The sequence below is a fragment of the Anser brachyrhynchus genome (genome assembly GCF_964034855.1).
Source record: "Anser brachyrhynchus genome assembly, chromosome: 1".
Classification (NCBI taxonomy): Eukaryota; Metazoa; Chordata; class Aves; order Anseriformes; family Anatidae; genus Anser; species Anser brachyrhynchus.
The window spans coordinates 25,244,292-25,263,996 of NC_137694.1; the positions used below are offsets into that span (position 1 = coordinate 25,244,292).

The 19,705-nt window shown below is 37.5% G+C and overlaps 1 protein-coding gene across 3 annotated transcripts; it reads right to left on the bottom strand.

The window, feature by feature from the left end:
- Positions 1–1,561: 1,561 nt before the first annotated feature.
- On the bottom strand, positions 1,562–16,701 carry ING3 (inhibitor of growth family member 3). Of its 3 annotated transcripts, XM_080590978.1 has the most exons (13): positions 16,542–16,652; positions 16,293–16,364; positions 12,676–12,781; positions 12,407–12,507; positions 10,934–10,999; positions 9,668–9,764; positions 7,027–7,098; positions 6,610–6,729; positions 5,294–5,451; positions 4,742–4,932; positions 3,408–3,600; positions 2,715–2,753; positions 1,562–2,464 (listed from the first exon to the last, which is right to left on the bottom strand). In XM_080590978.1, the coding sequence occupies exons 4-13, from the start codon at positions 12,500–12,502 to the stop codon at positions 2,348–2,350; spliced, it is 1,149 nt and encodes a 382-aa protein (XP_080447104.1). In that variant the 5' UTR covers positions 12,503–12,507; positions 12,676–12,781; positions 16,293–16,364; positions 16,542–16,652; the 3' UTR covers positions 1,562–2,347. The 3 variants fall into 3 exon arrangements, with proteins under 3 accessions (XP_080447104.1, XP_080447103.1, XP_080447102.1); XM_080590977.1 differs by lacking the exon at positions 12,676–12,781 and having other exon boundaries at positions 5,294–5,352; positions 16,542–16,701; XM_080590976.1 differs by lacking the exon at positions 12,676–12,781 and having other exon boundaries at positions 16,542–16,701.
- Between the last annotated feature and the right edge of the window lie 3,004 nt (positions 16,702–19,705).

Here is a 19,705-nt window from a genome sequence, read left to right on the forward strand (position 1 = left end):
CTCTCACAGGCTTCCTGTTTAGAAGAAAACAAAAAAGCATGTAGAGGCTTTAATGTTCTACATTTTTAACTTGTGCATTGCATTTTTTTTTCCACATTCGTCCATTTCTGTTTTCTTAACTTAGAAACAAAATGCTCATGTACTAATGCGGACATTTTTTTTTTCCTCTTTTGAACTCTCTACCTACCTGCTCCATTAAAGTGTGTGCGTGTGTGTGTATATATATTTATGTATATATAGTCAGATGAAACAGCAAACCAGTTTGCTAAAACTTGAAACTTCTTTTTGGATTTGCAGACTCTGCACCATCTTAGGTATTGTCACCACCAGAGTGAAGGAGTTTGCTATCTATTGTCTTAATTCTTAATGAATTTAGTTCTTAGTCCTAGAGACTCAAACATTCAGTCCAAAGAAGTCTAGATTACTTATTGCCTATTTAACTTAAATTCACAGCATGGCACCAGTTTCCAATTGAACAAATACTTTCTCTTATCTCTGTGGTCTCAATAGCCTCACTCAAAACCAGATATTCTAGTCCTGAAGTGTTTTTTAGACTTAGATTTCCACAGAAATGCATACACAGTAGGCTAAGTTCAGAGTAATTCTAGTTTTACTGGAACCTTAGTTACATTGCCCTTTGCTTTTTTTTTAAATCAACTTATATCTTAATCTTTTACAAAAGACAATTTTTTATCCATAATCATGTTTTCTTTCTTATTCATCTACTTTTCCCCAGTATATGAATTTAAAATGATTACTTTCTTCTTTAAAAATAAATATTGTAACAGAAGCCTGCTTTCATTTTCGTTTAGATAAAGCCTGTATTTTCTGCATGTACTCTTAATACTAATAATCCAAACTCTATTTCCTTGACATTATTTGCAGTCATGCACTGAAATACTATTTTTCTCTCTCTCCCTTCTTCCCTCTACATGTGTTTGGAAAGATTTCAAGGGAAACTACCATGAAGGTCCATGAAAACTACCCTGACAGCCCAACAAGAATCTCAGTGCTATGAAAAAAAAAATCTTTACTCCAAATGGAACATTTTTTTTTAATAGTGGAAGGAAGAAGGATGTGAAAAGGAGCAATAATTTTGTTTCTGTTCAGCGCTGCTGCATAAAAGAGACACACAAAAACAACAAAAGGAAATTTTCCGTGAAAGGAAATCTAAAACCTATACCCAAAATAAACAAGATGGAATGAAAAATCCAAAATCTTTCCATTATATTAACAGTCAAGGCTAGTAACTTTTAACAGGTTCCCATTTAAATATAAACTGATTCTGTGCTACAAGATGTACAACGCTCAACTATCAGGTCTTTAAGATCCAAACATTTATTGGCCTCCATTTAGGCTTCCTAATATGATATTCCCTGTTACCTCCAGGGATTCTACAGCTGGATTACTTCCTTCCTGCACCATGTGTTGACTTTTACATGAATATCACTGTCCAGGAAAGAATATGGCAGGAATTTCTCATGCAAACTTTGCTATATTCCTTTGAGATCATTTTAGGAACAACCTTTTTCTTTTTTGAAAAATGTACAGAAAACATTAATTCGAGGAGTTGAGGTTGTTTTATTTTAACACCTAATACAATTCAAATTTAAAGGATTACTTGCACAAAAAAATAAACACATTTGGTATAAAAATTTATCATCACTTTAACACCTTTTTTTCCTCTTATGGCCTGCACCTTCTCTGGAGCAGAAACATATAAAGACTAATGGCACAAGTTTGTTTTATCCTACAGCATTTTTTGTTTTGTTTTTACATACTCAAGTACCCTAGAGGACAACAGCCCGCTGTATACAAGAACCATTTTCTTCAGCCTGCTGAATTAAGTTTCATAAAGAACCAAAGCTATAAAGGCATTTTAAAAACCATTGTCTTATATTTTTTTTTTTAAGAAGCAATGACTTTCTGCACCATTTATATACATAGTGTTACATAACAGCTCTTGAGTACAGTACATGCAGCAGAATATATCTGTTGAATATAAAACATACATTTAAAATCTTGACTTATCAGAATTTTGAAGATTGAATAATTGTAGAATGCCCATTGCTTAGAGAAAATGGTTTGATAGTACAAATGTCTGCATATGTTGGCCACTGGAACAATCCAAGGCTCACTGGAATAGTATCTGCAGCACATCAATGTGCATAAACAATTCACTTACAATATTAAAACACAACCAGCAAAAATCAATAGTTCAAGATCTTATGACTGCTATGTTAACCCTTTTTTAAGTGGTTGCAAAGAAGTGTGGTGGAAGTTTCTCCCCCTACCCAAGTCCTCTAAAAAACCTCTAGTATTCTATTTGTTTTCCAGATTAAGACATTTATTTATGTCTACTGCCCCTTCTCTTCATTGCAGCCGTACACTGTGGACAGTACCATTTCCCTTTTGGTGCTTCTGTCAGTCCAACACATCCATAATGGAACCACTCAATTGGGCACTACAAAAACAGAGAGACAGAGAAGGTGTGGGATTTTGCTTTTTTCTTTAAACATCTATCACAAGTAAAATTCTATGAAAACAAGCAAACTAAAACCACAGATCTTTACCATTCTGTAAGTGTTTTCACTAAAACTGAAAACTAGTAAGAAGCACGCTACTGTAAAAACAATTCTAAAGAGAAGCAGTTCCTGTAAGCAAGTTACATGCACAAGGCCTCTCTTGTGAACATTCAGAACGTCATTACTTACATCTTGGTTATCACAGCCTACCATTTCACCATAGGACACCTGGTAAAAAAGAAAAAAAAATAATTAAAAGCAATCAACATTTTCAAAGGGATGGAATTCAAAGCATTTTTATGTTTGGTATTTCCCTTGCACATGTGGCAATTTCAAGCTCTATTTGAAACAATCAGATACCTTCAAAAGAATCACAGAATTCTATAAAGTCTTAAAAAAAAATAAAATCAAATACTTTAAAGTATTTAAAATGCCTGTTCTTATTTTATACGCAAGTGTCTTGTGCTCTCATTCAGTCTTTCAATTTCTGGGTGCCTTTTTACAAAAATAGTATCTTCACCATTATTTATTTATTTTATAAAAGAAAAAATAGGAGAAAACAGACATTATTTTAACTTAGAATTTTAATTAAATTCACTGTGAACTTGTTCAATTCTGAATTTAAAAGTTCCTGAAGTCTTTACTAAAAAATTCAGAACTCTTCAAGTATGGCACATCCCAGGAAAACTTTTGTTTTTAGCTTCCACAGTTGAGTTTGTTATTCATATTACCAAGTAAGTAGATAAAAACATTCTGTTTACAGCATTGAAATTCTGATCATTTAAAAAAAAATCTGTTTTTTAAATGAACAATCAGAGAAGAAAGTTCACCCACAGTGAAACAGCAACTCTGGTTTTATTTCAGGCTGGAAGACATTCTTACCTGATTACAAATGCAGTAACGTGGCTCATTTGGATCATAGGTCCAGTCAACTTGGCTATTGGAATCAGACTCTGGTATTACTGCTGTTTGCTGAGATAGTTCTTGTGCCAGTGCAGATGAAGAAGAACACGACGACAGAGAGGATGAAGAGGAGGATGATGAGGATTGCTGACTTGAGGATTTGTTGTTGTTTCTGGAAAAAAGAAAAAAACAGCATGCCATAATTTGAATTAATTTACTTCCAAGTGGAATGACCTGAAAGCAATTCTTTGCCGACTGAAGCATTGCAGTATGTAAATCCCAAAGTGGCATTCCCTAACAGATTTCACTCAAGAACTGCAAGAACTGAGATGGTCAAACTGAATCTCTTTGGCAAAGTAAACCAGTCTTACCAGCTTGCAAGTACAAGATAAATTCCATTGATTAAAATAGCCTAACAGCTTTAAGCTGTCAAATAGCTTTAATGGATGTTTTTCTTCACAGAATTTTAATCGACAGACTTGGTTTCAAGTCTCCATCAAGAAAATATTACCGATAAAACAGGAATTTGCATATAAGTAATGTCATATGTCACATCCAATAGATAACAGTTTTTTGAAGATGAGTGATCCTATGCTAATCTCTACTCCAGCATCACCAATCGCGCCTCTGGAATAGTGCCAGAATACAAATCCTACGCCTTTGCTTATAGGTCAGGTCAGACACCCAAGACATAGGTAGATGAAAAATGCTTCTAAAAATAAAATTACTAACTGAACAGTGAATGAACACAAATCTGTATTAAGAAATAAAAAAATGCAAGTCAGTTTAAAATGTTGTGCACTCTGGGACAAACTCTTTCAAGCAAAACTTGACTAGAGTCCTCAAATGCTTTAAAAATTCATCCTAATCAGAAATAAAATTAATTCCGTTTTCTGTCTTAGATGGTCAGATGTCATAATGTGTTGTGATTATTTGTGAAGTGGCATGAAGAAAATCTCCAGATTTATTTCAAAACCTAAGCGCTGCATAGTAATCCCCAACATTTACATTTAGGCCAAATCTTCTCTCCAGAATAGAGAAAAATGAGGAAAGAAACTAGACAATGTAACAGACAAAAAAGCAAATCAGAACATTTAAAACCTTGAAGTGAGTTTGCTTAAATAAAAAGAAATGTGAGAGGAGAAAAAGAAGAAAGTCCTGTACAAAAAAAAGACCAGCTGAGAGTAACTACTTTCTGTTTCTTTTTTTCTCCCATGAATACTAAATACAAATTATTTCTAATATGGCCCATGACCTTCAAGGGAAAGTTTAGCTCTCTTAAAAGCACAACCGCAGTCAACAACAAAACCTACTTGCTTTTTCTGCCACTTCGTGAATCTGTGTTTGATGAACTTAATGTTTGTGTTAACGTAGATGCCAGAGCTGATGATGAATACCCAGTTGAATCTCTGGATAATGAAAATTCTCTTCCAAGCTGAAAATCATTGTTCTTAAATGCTTCATAGCTGGCTTTTAGACTGGATGTTCTTCTTCCTTCCTTCATCTAAAAGGAATACTGACAGTGTATCAGATTGCACGGGAGAGCTCTTATGTAAGACATACCAGGATGCTAACTATTATTCACACAGATTGATTAGTTATCCTTTTAACAAAAGGATGTACGGTAAGTGGTAAAAATGGGTAAGAATACCCCAGAGGAAAAGCTACAAAATAAGCTGTCCTTTTATGAAAGTTTTAGAGGATGAAACTGTAGCATATAAACAATGATGATAATATGAGAACTGAATCACGTCAGCTGAAAGTGATTGTAGAAATTCAAATGTAAAAAAAAAAAAAAACCAAACACGAGTCTTTCTTCTTAATCAACAGTGGACGGCAGGCTGACAAGAATGTTTTGACATTACCTGTGCTGTGGCTTGCACTGCTTGAGCTGCTGCCATGGTAATAGCACCGGCCCCCGATCCTGAAGATAATGAGCCCAGGTTATATGATGCCAATGGTTGAGAAGAGTTTGTATTGTATGCATTGTTTGAAGAAGATGATGAATTATTGTTTCGACACCCTTGATGAACAGAACACATTGATGAAATTCAAAATGAAACTAAATTCCTCTGCATTTTAAGAAGAATTATATATGACAACCAGTGAAAGATTAGGAACTCCATTTATGCACCAGAGTTGTCCAATCATTTGGAAGAAAAAGTTAAAAAAAAATATTTATAAAAAAAATAACTTGACACTGCCAGTATTGGCTTAAAAAAAAAAAAAGTTCCCTAACCTAATGTGCAAGGAATCCTTTTAGAAAGACAGTCCTCACTGTCATATTCAGCTATTGAGTAACGTACCCGGTAGCCGTGTCTATATAAACCTAATCTCAGTTGAAATAATACTTTTTTCTCGATTGTCACAGTAGTCAGTAAGAATCAGAATCTACAACTTAACAGTTTCTAAAATAGCACAATCTTAATTCTAAAAACTAAAAAAAAAAAAAAAAAAAATCACAATTATAATGAACCATGGATTTTCATGGCCATCTACAGACTGGCACCTGTTCAAACATAGTTCCATTTTATTTGCTATCTCATGTGAAAATCCTTAAAAATGAATAAAGGGACTACAAAGGAGACTTCTTTAAAACTAGCATTAAATTCCAAAACCAAATGTAGTTTACTTACTGTACCCTCTCATGATCTTTCATTTTCAGAAAAGAAACTATTAAATATCCTCATTTTGAAAATGTACAGAAAGTTGTGGTTTGTTTTTATTCACTAATCAAAAGGACTTCTCACCTGTTTTAAAAAACACCACACTCAATTTTATTTTATCATAGCTGAATGCCAGGTTGTAGCAACCCTTAAAAGATAAATGAAAATTCTTTTCCTACTTGGGAGATTAAGCCCATGTGGCTCTTTCCAAAAATAACACATAGATCTCTCTTATTTCTACCACTGGTTGAATGAAACTATACTGCTATTGTCTTCCAAACAATGTAAATAAAAAGAAACAGTGAACATGCAGCTGTCAAGTGACAGTAAAGTTGATGAGCTTCATGGAAAACACAGATGAGTAACAATGCTTGCAATTTCTCATTTTTCAAATGACTGAATATCCCGGAGGAAAAACTATGAACCTCTAATTTCAAAAAGAGAGATTCACAAATATAATTTGATTTCTCTTCTCCCTCTAAAAAAGTAATAAAATATAAAACAATTAAGATTACCTGGTGTATTTTCTTTAGAAGCATCTGAAGTAAGGGTAGATAGAAGAGCTTCAGATTTAAACTTCTTCTCAGGAACATGATCTGTTGCACTATGGTGAGAAGATGGATTGTGTTTCCTTTCTACGTAGAACAAACGAAGGGAACTTAAAAGCAAAACTTTTTAAGCTTGAAAGTAAAACTGTAACTAAGATAATAAAACAGCACTTTCAACTAACTGCCTCCAGCAAAACCTTATTTCATTCTTGCAGTTCTTCTGAATAGAAATCATCAATGCATTATAACATTTTTTCCCCCAATGTTTGGAGGAAAATAAAACAAGTTCCGAAATTTTTTATTTTATTTTTTTACTTAATACTACTTGATGACCAGAGTAAGAAACCTTAAAAAGTGAACATATTTTTAATCTCAAATACTCACTCTCTACTGGAGTGTGAGAATGGGCATGATGGTTATTCACAGGCTGCGATGGTGTATCCAGCTCCAGAGACCCTAACAGGGAGGTAAAGAGGATAGAAAAGAAAAGTTTAAAGTCACCACTGACATGATTTTAACTTTCAGATGTTAAGTCTTTATAATATTAACCAAATCATTATGCAGTTACATTTATTTTAATGAGACGGATTTTTGCCAGAGTTCAAATCCTTCCCATAATAAAACCAGGAAAAATCAAGTAGAATCAGAGTACCCTGAGTTGGATGGGACCCATAAGGATCACCGAGTCCAACTCCTGTCTCCACAAAGGAACACCCAAAAATCAAACCATCTGTCTGAGAATGCTGGCCAAACACTCACAAATATAAATCTGCAAACTTACCCAGTATACCTTTGGGTCCTATATCCAAGTGTTGTGGTTTAACTGGAACCAGGACACCAAGTCATTTATGGAAACAGTAAAGCCCTAAAATGGAGCCCTAACAAATCCCAATAGTGAATGGTCACCAGCCTGATGCAACCCCATTTACTATAACCCTCTGAGCCTGACCCACCAGCCAATTTTTTGCACATTGCATTATGAATTTATCCAGCTGTATGTTAGACATTTTGTCCAGAAGGATACTATGAGAAACACTATCAAAAGTTCTGCTGAAATCCAAGAAGATTACACCTACTGGCTTCCCTTGGTCATCTAAGTGTATATTATTGTCATAAAAGGAAATTAAGTTAGTTAAGCAGGACTTTCCATTTGTGAACCCTTTTAAAACAGAGCAGTTTTAAAATGGAAATTGGTGACTGCTGCTGTGCAACTGTTGAAACAACTTAAAATCAAGGCCAATAAGGAGACCCAAGAACAACATTGCTTTCAATATGCCACTTGTTCCAATGAGTTGCACATAGGCTTGTAATGCTGCACCAGGAATACTGACAATCTGAGCTGATGTGAACTGAAAAAATATCATAGCTACATTTATGAACATAAATGTCAAAGTGCACTAACAGATAAACTGTATTAATGAGGTAATCTCCACATTGACTCAAACTACGCAAATACTAGAAATATCCTTCACGGTTTCATATCAGCACCCAAAATTCTCTAATGTTCAAAATACACACAGTGGCAATCCAAATAAGAAATAAAGAAAAAAACAAAAAACAAAGGGTGGAGTGAGGGTGGGAAAACGCAAGTCTAAGCATAACATATCTTGCAATATTAGCCGCTCACCTCAACGATTACAACATAGGAGGGACTATGACCATAAATACCTATTAGAACAATAAACAACAGCTTATGTATCAATATTCAGCAAAGACTAGCTGCAAAACTAAGCTATTTACATTTATACAGAAGACAATTTAAGAAAGTAATTCACATCCATTTCTCCAAACCTGCTGCTTCTACATTTCTTCCTTACCTCTTTCTTCTTCAGTACTTTTTAAAGTACTTGAGTGTTATTACCAAAATGTGTAAGTTATTCTAGAAGAGGTTAATAGCACAAAGAGGTATTTTGGCTGAGCTGACATTAATCACGTTATGAATTAGTCCAAAGGCTGCCCTCTGGAGGAACCTCAATAATATGTATTTACTCTGAAAGCTAAGAATGTTAAGAGGCCTCTACACTTTTCACCTTATTAAATAGTAAGTATCTTAAAGATGCAATATGCTATGTGGTACACTTATATTTTCAGTTTTCGAAATTCTACCTACCTCACCAAACAAATGCCCCAATTTAAGTTAGTATCAGATCGTAAAACTTCAGCCTGGATTCCAACTAAAATAAACTAGTAGTCCTTTTCTGCAGTCGTTAATTCATTAAAAAACACTTACTTCACAGTTTTCTTTTTGTGCCTGTTATTTTAAAATAGCAATTACATACAAACTGTCCAAAGAAACAGCTTTTACGGCAAATTTAAAGTTCAAAGAATATTTACTCCTAATTTCCTCAGGTGATTTACGTTACCTTTTACTAGCCTTGCTTATGAAGAACAGTCACTGACTTCTGTGATTATGGAGCTAAATAAACTTCGAAATTTATCACAATCACATTTGAAGTTGATGTCTAAATGCTGACAGGTATAGACAGGCTGGATTCTTCCACACCAAGTTGGCCACAGACCTGTCACACTACATCACATTTACATTCTGAATGCTAGCTTTGCAATACTGCACTATTTGTTAAGCAAGACGGTTTCTTCTCCAAAATACTTGACATTCCATGCCTCTAACTGGAACATCACTTTCCTCAATGTGGTGGCAATCACTTCATTTAAGAAGTGGCAGGCTTTCATTTGGGTGAGCAGGTGGCAAGCTTAGGTTGCAATACTTACCTAAATAACTATAGCATTACAAACAGGTTTAAAGAAATCTTTACGTTACTGTAGCAATTCACAAGTGCAATAGCTATGTGAAAAAAAGTTATTCTAATTTCACAGTCGTATTTTGACGTTACTGGTAAATATCAAGGTTGGAACTAAAACTTGAGAATCACTGACTGATGAAAGGTATGCAGGTCAAAGTATAACTTCAAAACAAGTGAAAATATTGCAGGCTACTAACAACTTTTTTGGTATTTTAATTTTGTAAAGTGATAGAAAATCCACCAAGAAAATTATGTATACTTACGTCTCTCTAGTATTTCTGTAATACCAGCATTGTCTGCTTCAAGCTCCATTTTAAATTTAGCTAGTTCCTGGTCCAGTTTTCTTAAGTGACGGTCTACCTGTTTTTGAGACAAAGCAACAGTAAATAGAATCCAGTTCTGGAACACAAATAGCTACACTTTTAATCTTATGTCTGCTAAGTATTTCCCTTCCAGGGATCTTCTGCCATATAGCACTAAGCATGTATAAAAGAACACACAGAAGCTTAACTTCTTGGTCACCTACATTCCTCTAACTCAGCAGAGATACTAGCTGTACTAGAATTAACACCAAAAATGGGCTGTTGCTTCTAAATTGCCCACTGAATTACAGAATACAGCAAGACTGCATATTGGCTTCGCAGCTTAGAAGCCCTCCTGTTACTGTATGCAACGTTCCAATGTTAAGCATTTCCTTCAAGAAAAAAGGTTAAGAGCATTTGGGGGTGTTGTGAGTACGGGTATAGAATGTGGAAGAGAAAGAACAGTGTTATGACGCCCTTTAGAAGAGTTTGTGCTATGGGGAAATTACAGGATTCCTGAATGGCAATACTTGTATGTATGCCACTGTGCATGTCAGTTAGCCTAAGTATTGAGTAGAAGGGTCTCTAAACTGAAAATGTAAAGACTTATGTGCTTTTGAGTAAAGTATGACATGTTCTTGAGTTCCAAAACTTAACATCAACAAAATCTAAAGCAACACCATGTTTGAAATGTTTTCTTCAGCTGTAGTCATACAGCAGAATACTACATCTATATTTAAACTACTGCAAATTGAACAAGTTTTTGCAGTTACCAGCTAACCAAAACAGGGTAAGTTACAACACTCGTTAGTAGCCTGAAGCAGAACCAAAGCAGACAAGAAATATTTGCTTTATGTCTACTGTATTTTAAATAAGTAACTTGTAGGTTTTGTTTTCTGAGAAAGTGTAAAATAAATATTCTTAAAACTCAAATTGCACATGCTACAAGGAAGAGTAACTTGCCTGCGGTGCTCTTCAAAAAACAAAGAAATCCCCCAAAAAGCATATGTTAATTTTAGAAATCTAAAGTTTTTATTTCTGTACATTTTGCATACAAGCAACAAAATTCTTAGAAGTCAATAAAATATTAAATGTTTTTCACCAGCAAAAGGTTTGTGCACGAAAGTGACATAACACAGGTACCACAGCTTTAATACTTATTGAAACGTTGAGAAGTCCTTAAGGCATAAATTCAGGTAGTTCAGTACACAACTTTTGTCTACTTACCAGATCATATATTTGATTAGCCAGTTGTACTTTTTCATCTGCATCTTCCAAAGCCTTATAATAATCCTGTTATAAAGAGAATGTTTTTAAATCATGAATGTAACCAAATTACTTCAGTTATTTTAAGCTATTGTAACCCAGCACAAAATGTATGATAAAAGTAGAAATTCAAGTAAGTTTTCAGAAAGACTGTGAAACTCTATTGTAAACAACAATGGGCTAAATGTTAGATAAGAACTTTATCAGACACCGATTTTTTATTTATGCCTTAGAAAAAGTGAAACTACAAGATGTGGACACTTCTCCTAGTAGTGACATTTACCTTTCACAAGCTGGTTCACTGCAAGAAAAGAACCAGTCTTGGATTTATATTACACAGCATTATGGACTCAATGTGAAATGATAATTTTTACTTCATATGGATCTTTAAGATCATTGCAGATACTACTGCCCTTCCAAATGATGCTACACAATACTGTGATGGGATGCCTTTTCAACACTGTAGTTAAATATGGTGAGAAATATGTAAATATAAACCATATACATTATTTTAAAATAATTTAACTTATAGATTAATTAAAAAATAATTTGACTAAAGATGCAATTTTAAAATGTGCTCTAAACACTGAAAATCCATACATAAGACTTCTGCAAGTTTGTGTAAGCATATTTTAGCTCTAGTTTTAAACAGGCTTAAGTGCCTTTTTATTCTGATTTCCACTGAAAAGTGCCTTGCTTAGGTGAAAACTAACTGAAATCTCGATCCCACTAAAATCAAAAAAATGTATTTTTTTATTGCAGTGAAGTTAACGTTTTGATTTTCACTTCTTTTTTTTCTAAATAAGGACATCTGTTTGTATTAATTAAGGAAGCAACCCTTGGCTGACTAAGGGGCTGAAGTAACGTGTAGGAGACTAGAAAGGATTTTTTTCCTGACAAAGTGATGAACTACCTTGCTAACTACCACCAATGCCTAAGTGCTGAAGGATAAAACAAAACGAAAAACACATTCATCTTCTCACTCTTCTCTCCCTAATGCTACATATACCATATGTACATTATATACAAGGACATGGGCAGAGTCACAGACAATGCTGAAGCTAAGCTTGAAAAATATCCTTTAAAAAACAAAAAGGCCAATTAACTTACACAGCTTCAAGTCACACAAGCAGGAACAAAATGTCCCAAGTTGAAAATTTAGTACCTAGTTGCTTCACTTTGAGGTCCTAATATTTTTTTTTTATTTTTTTTAAAAATAGTAGCAAATACATGGTAAAACTTGAGAGAAATGCTTGATCAAAGAAACCTTTCAGTCATTTTTCTCCTCTTAGGTAGTTCTATCCATCTCCTGTTCAAGCCCAGGGGAAGTCACAGCTCCAAACACTTAAGTCTCCATCAATTATAAACTATTTTTTCCTAAGGTTATCTTCTTTCTCAAAAGAAAAATGTGACCCACTCCTGTGATATCCTTACTTTTTTGATTGATGTCATTTGTTCTTCTCTCCATTCAGGTTTGTTTTTCTTTGCGTTCATAAAAAATTCATTTACCCTCTGCTCAAGCTGATCCATTGCATCTGTAGCACAGGAAAAGATTAAGATAATATTTATCTTCTAACATATGGAAACATTATAAAGTAAAGTGGCATACTGCTCTTAAACAAAGTTGACAGGACTGAGGTGTAAACTACTATAGTGAAAAAGAACAAAACAAGTGACAGCGGACAGAGGAGGGAAATATTTACCTTAATTTCCAAGAAGCAGAATTGCATTCTGGTAGGATTCTCATCAAGGTTCTTGTGCTCTCCACATGGGACAGGCAGGACTCCAAGTTCTAAAGGTTTTTTGTCCCTAAGAGCAGTGGTAGTGACTTAAAGCATGACCCAAACTCCTCACCCAGGGCTCTAGACTGCTGACTTTGGAACATTCTAGCCAGTTACAAACTGGGCAGGAAACAAAATGTTCTCCTAAGAGAAACAGTCAAATACAAAACCAAATAATTGAAAAAAAATTAGTGCCTCAAAAGGGTAGAGCAACCGAAGAGTCAAGTCACCACCTTTACCTCAAGGCCCTCTCCAGTAGTATGTGAGGAAGGGTAAGAGCAAACTGAAAATGCTCACAAGGGTATTCCCACCCCTAGCCCCCACATGGTAGAACTGAGGGGTAAATGCACTGATGAGATACCATGGACAGGATTCTCACTTACATGTTCCCCTTATGATATTTCTCAGCTACAAGTAAAACAAACTTTCTAACATTTGCTATTACAAGAAAGGAAAACGACAACTACAGGTTATTTGTTTGGTCATTTATTGAGACGAGAACAGGGATTTCTTTTCCTTTTACCCTTCTTCAAAAAAAAAAGCACCAAGTTTAATATTTCAGCAGCTGGACGTGCATGCTGTATGTGCATGCAACAGCTTGCGTATCTCCAAAAACAAGCAGCTGCCCCAGTCAAACTAGCTTTGATAGCCTGGCTAAGCTCAAGATAAAGGGAAGTACTGCCATTTTATTTATTTATTTTTAAGCAGGACTCTCAGTGATACAATCCAGATAATAGTTTCACATTAAACGTGACAATGCACCACCTACCTATGGACTTCTGGCTCTGGGTGTAAAAAAACATCTTAGAAACCAACATTAAAACTGCCCTATATGAATGGGAGTGGAGGGAGGAGGTGGAATAACTAAGTAACTAGTTCAAGAAACTCATGAATCTGCAAATATGATTAGTTAGTTCTTCAAAGCCGACACAGCCTGAAGGTTTTCTCAGTTTTGTAAAACCCACCAACTAGAACTAGTTGGTCATGTAAATAATAACAACAAAAATCACACGTACTAAATAATCCACAATTTATTGATTTCACCTATGCTGAGAATCTCCAGCATCAGAACCAACAGTAAACTAGTAACTTTAGACTGGAGAGAGAACAATTAATCCTAAACCAAAACAGTTGTGACAGACTTACAATATTATTTAGACCCAGACAAAGTAGTCAACAAATTTAGGTGTAAAACAGATTAGAAGTGGGAGAATCTTTACAGTGAACATTTTCCACTTTCACTGTGCTATTCTGAGAGAAGATTACGAAGACTGAGCAGCAAGCAAGCAGCACACATTTTACGTGGAAGCTTCCAAAAGCTTTGTTCTTTAACCAAATGACTATAATTTTGTTCACAAAGCTGAAGGACAATGTTCTATCTCCTGTTCCTAGAACGAAAACAGCCAGGTGATGATTATTATAATGGCTCCATAGACATGAGAATGAGAAATCTTCCCTCTTCTTATTGAGGAGGAATATCGGCCTGTGTGAAATTGCCTAAGTGAAAACTTCCACAGAAACGTGGCAAAGGGGAATGCAGATCATCTCTATCACATTATATGAAAGGTTCTCTACAGTACACTTAAGTCCTGTCGGCTTTTTTCCCCTTTCCTTAATCTAACTGTGATACTACATTCTGACATACTAATTTCTTAGAACAGATTTCCCAAGAGAATTGCCAGAAATTTTATTAGAACTGAGAACTTTTTATAGAGCTTGGTATTTTACCATAGAGGGCTGGTAATCCATGACTTGTACTTAAGCAGAGAAAGACATTTTATACTCCACATGGAAATCTCTCAGTTGGAGCTCAAGAATCAAGCTGCAACTCAGACTCTCTTCACTTTTCCCACAGGAGCCTTATCAGGACATACAGTAGGCACCAGTCTACTTATATTTCTTGCGATGACAAAAAGCAGCACCTGCCCCTTCAGAAGTCTGTGTGGTCCAAACAGGACAGAATACCAAGTCAGCAATAACTCTAATACACAGCCCAGTTATCTCCCAAGTAAGACTTCTGCAGCTTTCTGGGACATCATCACTTATCAAAGCACTGTTCTCAAGTGCTTCAGAGACTGAATCTTCACAGCAAGAAGTCACTGTTACACAGCATCATGATAGTCTATGAGTTCACATGTTATATCCAAACTGCCTGCTGAAGAGATGCGAGAAGTTTCATTATGGCTTTGGATGCCTTGTCACTCACTGTGCAGGAATTAATGAAGTACCAAGGTCCAAGAAAACTTTCTCTAGGCCTAAGGCTGGTCTTTGCATACTATATTCAGTGTTACATGCCACTTCCAGTATGCATGAAGAGTGATTTTTGCCACTTCCAGTTAAAGCAAAGGAAACGACACTGGTGCAACCTTGATGGTGCTGGTTGGCTCAGTGCTCAAACACACTTCAAGAAACTAGTCGTTTCTTTGCCTCTCTACTGAACAGAAGCCAGATTGTTTCATCTTATGTGGAACTATCTAAGTTGCTAGTTCCACTCCCTCAACAGTTACTTCAAAAGTCTTCTCTCTCATACAGGGCAACTGATCTGTTTCCATAACTAAGTACAGAAGCCAAGCCAACGCTTACGCCATGGTATACAGAAAATCCTATATACAGTTCAAGATGTCAATAACCTATCACACAGAGCAGCTAGGTCCACTCAAATACCCAAGAGACCTCACTGCAAACTAGTATAGGTTAAGCTATTGATTTCAACAACTGTGCTCCTACATGGTAAGATATTGAAAGCATGGTGCTGCATTTTGTATCAATGTACAGCATTCACTTGTTACTTCAGCCCTTGCTCTTCCTTTCATTCTCCTTTATGACAGTGTTCAGTGCTGACAATTCCTGCCAATTGTTGTACAAGTTTCATTAACAAAGACCTTAGCATCTCAGTTGTAAATGAACACGTTAATTCTGCATTAAAACAACCGCAACACCTCACTGAGTGTTACGGGACATGAGTCCCTGATGAGACTGTTAGTGAAGATCAAAAGGCAACACGTCCTGAAATCTGTGTAAGGCGGTGTGTTGTATTGGGATCTGAGCAGATATGCACATAAGGATTTACAAAGAAATCATAAACTGACTGTATGTTAGGTGAAGTGTCAGCTACGGCACGAGAGCCTAAGCAAAAAGCTCCTTCGCATACGATACAGTGAGGGGAGCTGGCTGGAAGGTTTCAGAAACAGCGCACCGCTACCTGCTGAAAGAGTGGGGCACAGCTCCTGTTCCAAACCACCGCCACTGCTCTTAGGGACCAAAAACCTACAGAGCTCGGGACGCGCCGCCCGCAACGCCCGAGGGAGCAGCACAAGCCCGGCAGCGGGGCTCCCCGGCTCAGCCCCGCTGGGTCCTAGCGCCGGGTCGGGCCTGTGAGAGAGCCCGTACCGAGTCCCGGCGGCTCGCGGCCCTCCGCAGCGCCGCCTCCCGCGGCCAGCAGCAGCCGGAGCCGGCGGCGGGGCCGGGCCATGGCCGAGGGGAGCGGCGGGGGCCGGCTCGGTGCGGAGGAGGCGGGGAGGGGGGCGGGACTCACGTACTCTGCACCTGCAGGTCCATCTCGCGCATCTCGGTGAACCTGTCGCGGAGATCCATGGGAAGCTGCTCGATCACTGCGGGCACACGGGGGGGGGGGAGGAGGAGGGGGGAGGCCGGTCAGTCAGGCAGGCTCCCGCCGCCGTGGGGGAGGGGGGCGCCGCCGCTTCGCCGTTCGCGGCTTCGCCCCCCTCTCTTCTTCCCTCCCGCTCCCGGCCGCTCGCCCCCGGCGCCCCCGCCCCGCAGACACTCACTCTCCAGGTAGTCCTCCAGATACAGCATGGCGGCGGCCGGGCCAGCGCCAAGGGGCTTCTCGCTCGCGGGGGCTCGTCCCTTCCAAGATGGCGCCGCCGCCAACAACACCCGCCGCCCGACTCAGCGAAAACAACATTGGCGGCCGACGGCGCTCGCCCCGGCCGCGCCGCGATTGGCTGCCCGCGGCCGTGACGCGCTCCCCCCTCCCCGCGGCATCACGGGAAATGTAGTCTTACCCCCCCCCCCCCGCCATGCCTGCTCTCCCCTGAGGCGGAGGGGTAACGGCCCGGTTACCGTGCCGGGCGGTTCTCCACAAAGTCCCCTTTCAGCCCTCACTTTTTAGGGCAAAATTTAAAAGAGTCTCCGCAGGCCGCTCCGAAGTTCCTCAGGAAGCCAACTCCGAGCGGAGCATCACAAGCGCAGCTAAAGAGAGAAACCTTGCAACTTTTTAAGCAGATTTTATGATTTTCGGTGCTTATTCGTTATTTGAAAGGCACGTAGCTGGCAGCGTCGCATAAAAAAAAACACAAGAAATGACAGAGGAGGGGAACAGATCTCTAATTTATGTTGTCTCTTGAGGGACCCAATGCGAAAAAAGCTGCCCTGCTTCGCATCTCACAGTAACACGGGCACTAACAAGTCTAAGTGTGCCAGAACAGAAACTTCTCCGGGCTTCAGAATTGCTGTTTACAGTAGAAAACAACAAGCATATAATAAAGATTGCAATCCGATCACAATACCTGCTGTAGTTTACTTTAGAATGTTTGGGGCTGAAGTTTGTCTTGCAGTTTCAATCCCTCAAATACTTGATTTTGTTTCTGCTTTATCGTTATTTTACTGGTCTAGTTATGGACTAATGCATAGAAGAAAATGATTGCTTTTATCCAGGCGTGCTTACAGTATAACTTGGTGGTTTTTGACTGGGGGAAAGGAATTTTTAGAGACTGTGTGATGTCAGGTATGGGTGCAGAGAATATAAGAGTTGGCGCAGCAGAACAGACTAGTGTTTAATATGCTCTTTGTCTCATTTTTGTGTTGTCATCTGTGCCATGGACATTTAGGCAAGGAAAGAAAGTATATGCTTAGGCCAGGTCTGAGTAAAAACTTGTAAGAGATGTTTTTTGAGTGTCAGGACTAAAGGAAAACTGCATTCTACTCTCAAGTTGTAAATTCATATATTGTGAGAGATTAGCTAAGAGTGATTGAATTTTGGGAACTGAAGCATAAATTTTGTCTATAGCCTTTATAAAGACTGATGTTAGTTATCTCAAACACATGGTATGTAGCTGAGCATTTTTTATTTAATTTATACATCGTTATAGATCAGGAAAAAAAAATGACAATAACTATTAACTTTGCAAAAAAAAATAAGTGCAGTGCGTAAGTGGTCACCTTTCATCATTAGCCATTTAGTCTGTACTGCTAGAACAGTTTTGTATATACCAATTAACAATTTTTTGAGGTAATTAAGCTAACTTACTATCCATCAGAAGCCTTAGTTGAAAGAATCTGTATATTATTGCTCATACAGATCAGTCTTTAATGTATAACTTTTGACACACTGGTGTAGCAATAACAATAATTTTGAAATTTTGTGTGAGAAATTGCTTGGCCCCATTTTGTTCTGTAGGAGATAAAGGCTCTGATCCTTCCTGGGAAGATAAATACCTGCACTTTTATTCTAGTGAAAGGGTTTGAAGTGGCAAGAGAGCTCAGTCCATGCAAAAGCACAGCTAAAGTAATCACATCCTGTATTCATTAGGAGGAAAGATAGGGGAATTTGGGAAAATCGGAATAGTTGGGGTCACTTTCTTTTACGTTCAGTGGTGGCTTTAATGATTTTTAAAGAAAAAAAAACACACAATTTTGTAGTAGACATGGGTGTGTACATATATAATGCAGCACAGGTTTAAGAGAACAATATCATACAAAAATACTGTACAAAAAAGACTCCACCATTAGAACTACAACTGAAGAACAGTCACACAATTAAATTCTTACTGTTTGCCTCACAACCAAAATCCTAGGACAGCCAGGATGTTGGGATCTCTTATGCCCCGGTTTTCATGCCTGGGTTTGCCACGTACTCATCTTTGCAAGCTTTGGGAATAGCTAGTAAAATCATTACTGAGGGCTATTGTGCAAGGATATTTTCATCTAGTTCCTGTCTGCTATGGTGCACAGACCTAAGAAATGCAGTTCATGTGGCTGTGTCTCAGTCCCTTTAGTAATAGTGTGTGCCCTGTCCACATTAGTGGGAAGAGAAAATGAGACTCAGGCTTGCCAACAGAATGGCAGACAAAATTCTAGTGGGGTTGACATCTGCTGTCTTAAAAGTCTGAGTCCCTCCCTTTATGTTTCATGGTTTATTGAAATATGTGAGAGGCTCTTACAGAAATAGGAAGCTTCCTTTTAAAATGTTCATCATTACTAATTTACAACAAGGGATGAGAGGGGATTAAGTAGCAGAATAGAAGTGAAAATGGAATTTAACTTTGTTCAGTATCTTTTTTTCTTTAACATGTGGAGAATCAGTCACATTTTCTATTTCTGCAAATGTTAATTCATATGGTATAGCTAAATGAGCAGCCACACAAAATTCAGCAGGGTTGTGTGTAAAAGTGCACCTCATCAGGCCAGACTGACGGAACTGAGTTTAAACTGACATTTTAAGAAGTGATTAGCTACTCAGGTCATACATAAGAGGCTGTTCTTGTAATGGAAAGCTTCCTGTTGTGTATAAATGTAAAGAATTAACTCTATTGATTAACCTAACTTTTCGAACAGCCTAATTAGAACAGCTCATGATAAAGAAACATGGATTAATGGCAGTGTTTATTGGGATGCAAATACAATGAAAAAGAACTAAACACCAACTGAACTCAAGGTAAAAAGAAATTCAATTTGTAAATTGCATTAGACATTGCTCAGAAAACTTCTATACAGCAGCAGAACTGCTTAGCACAGAGAAGAGAAGGGCAAGGAAGCCAGTGGAGTCGCTTTTTTCTCCTGTTAATATAACATCATTAATGTTGATGGCAATTCTCCAGCAAACGTCTCACATAAATAACATATCATCACATGTGAAATAATGATGGTATAAAGGAATATTACAGTTGCCCTGTGATCTACCTGAAGCTAATTGCTTGCATAGGTTTCATTA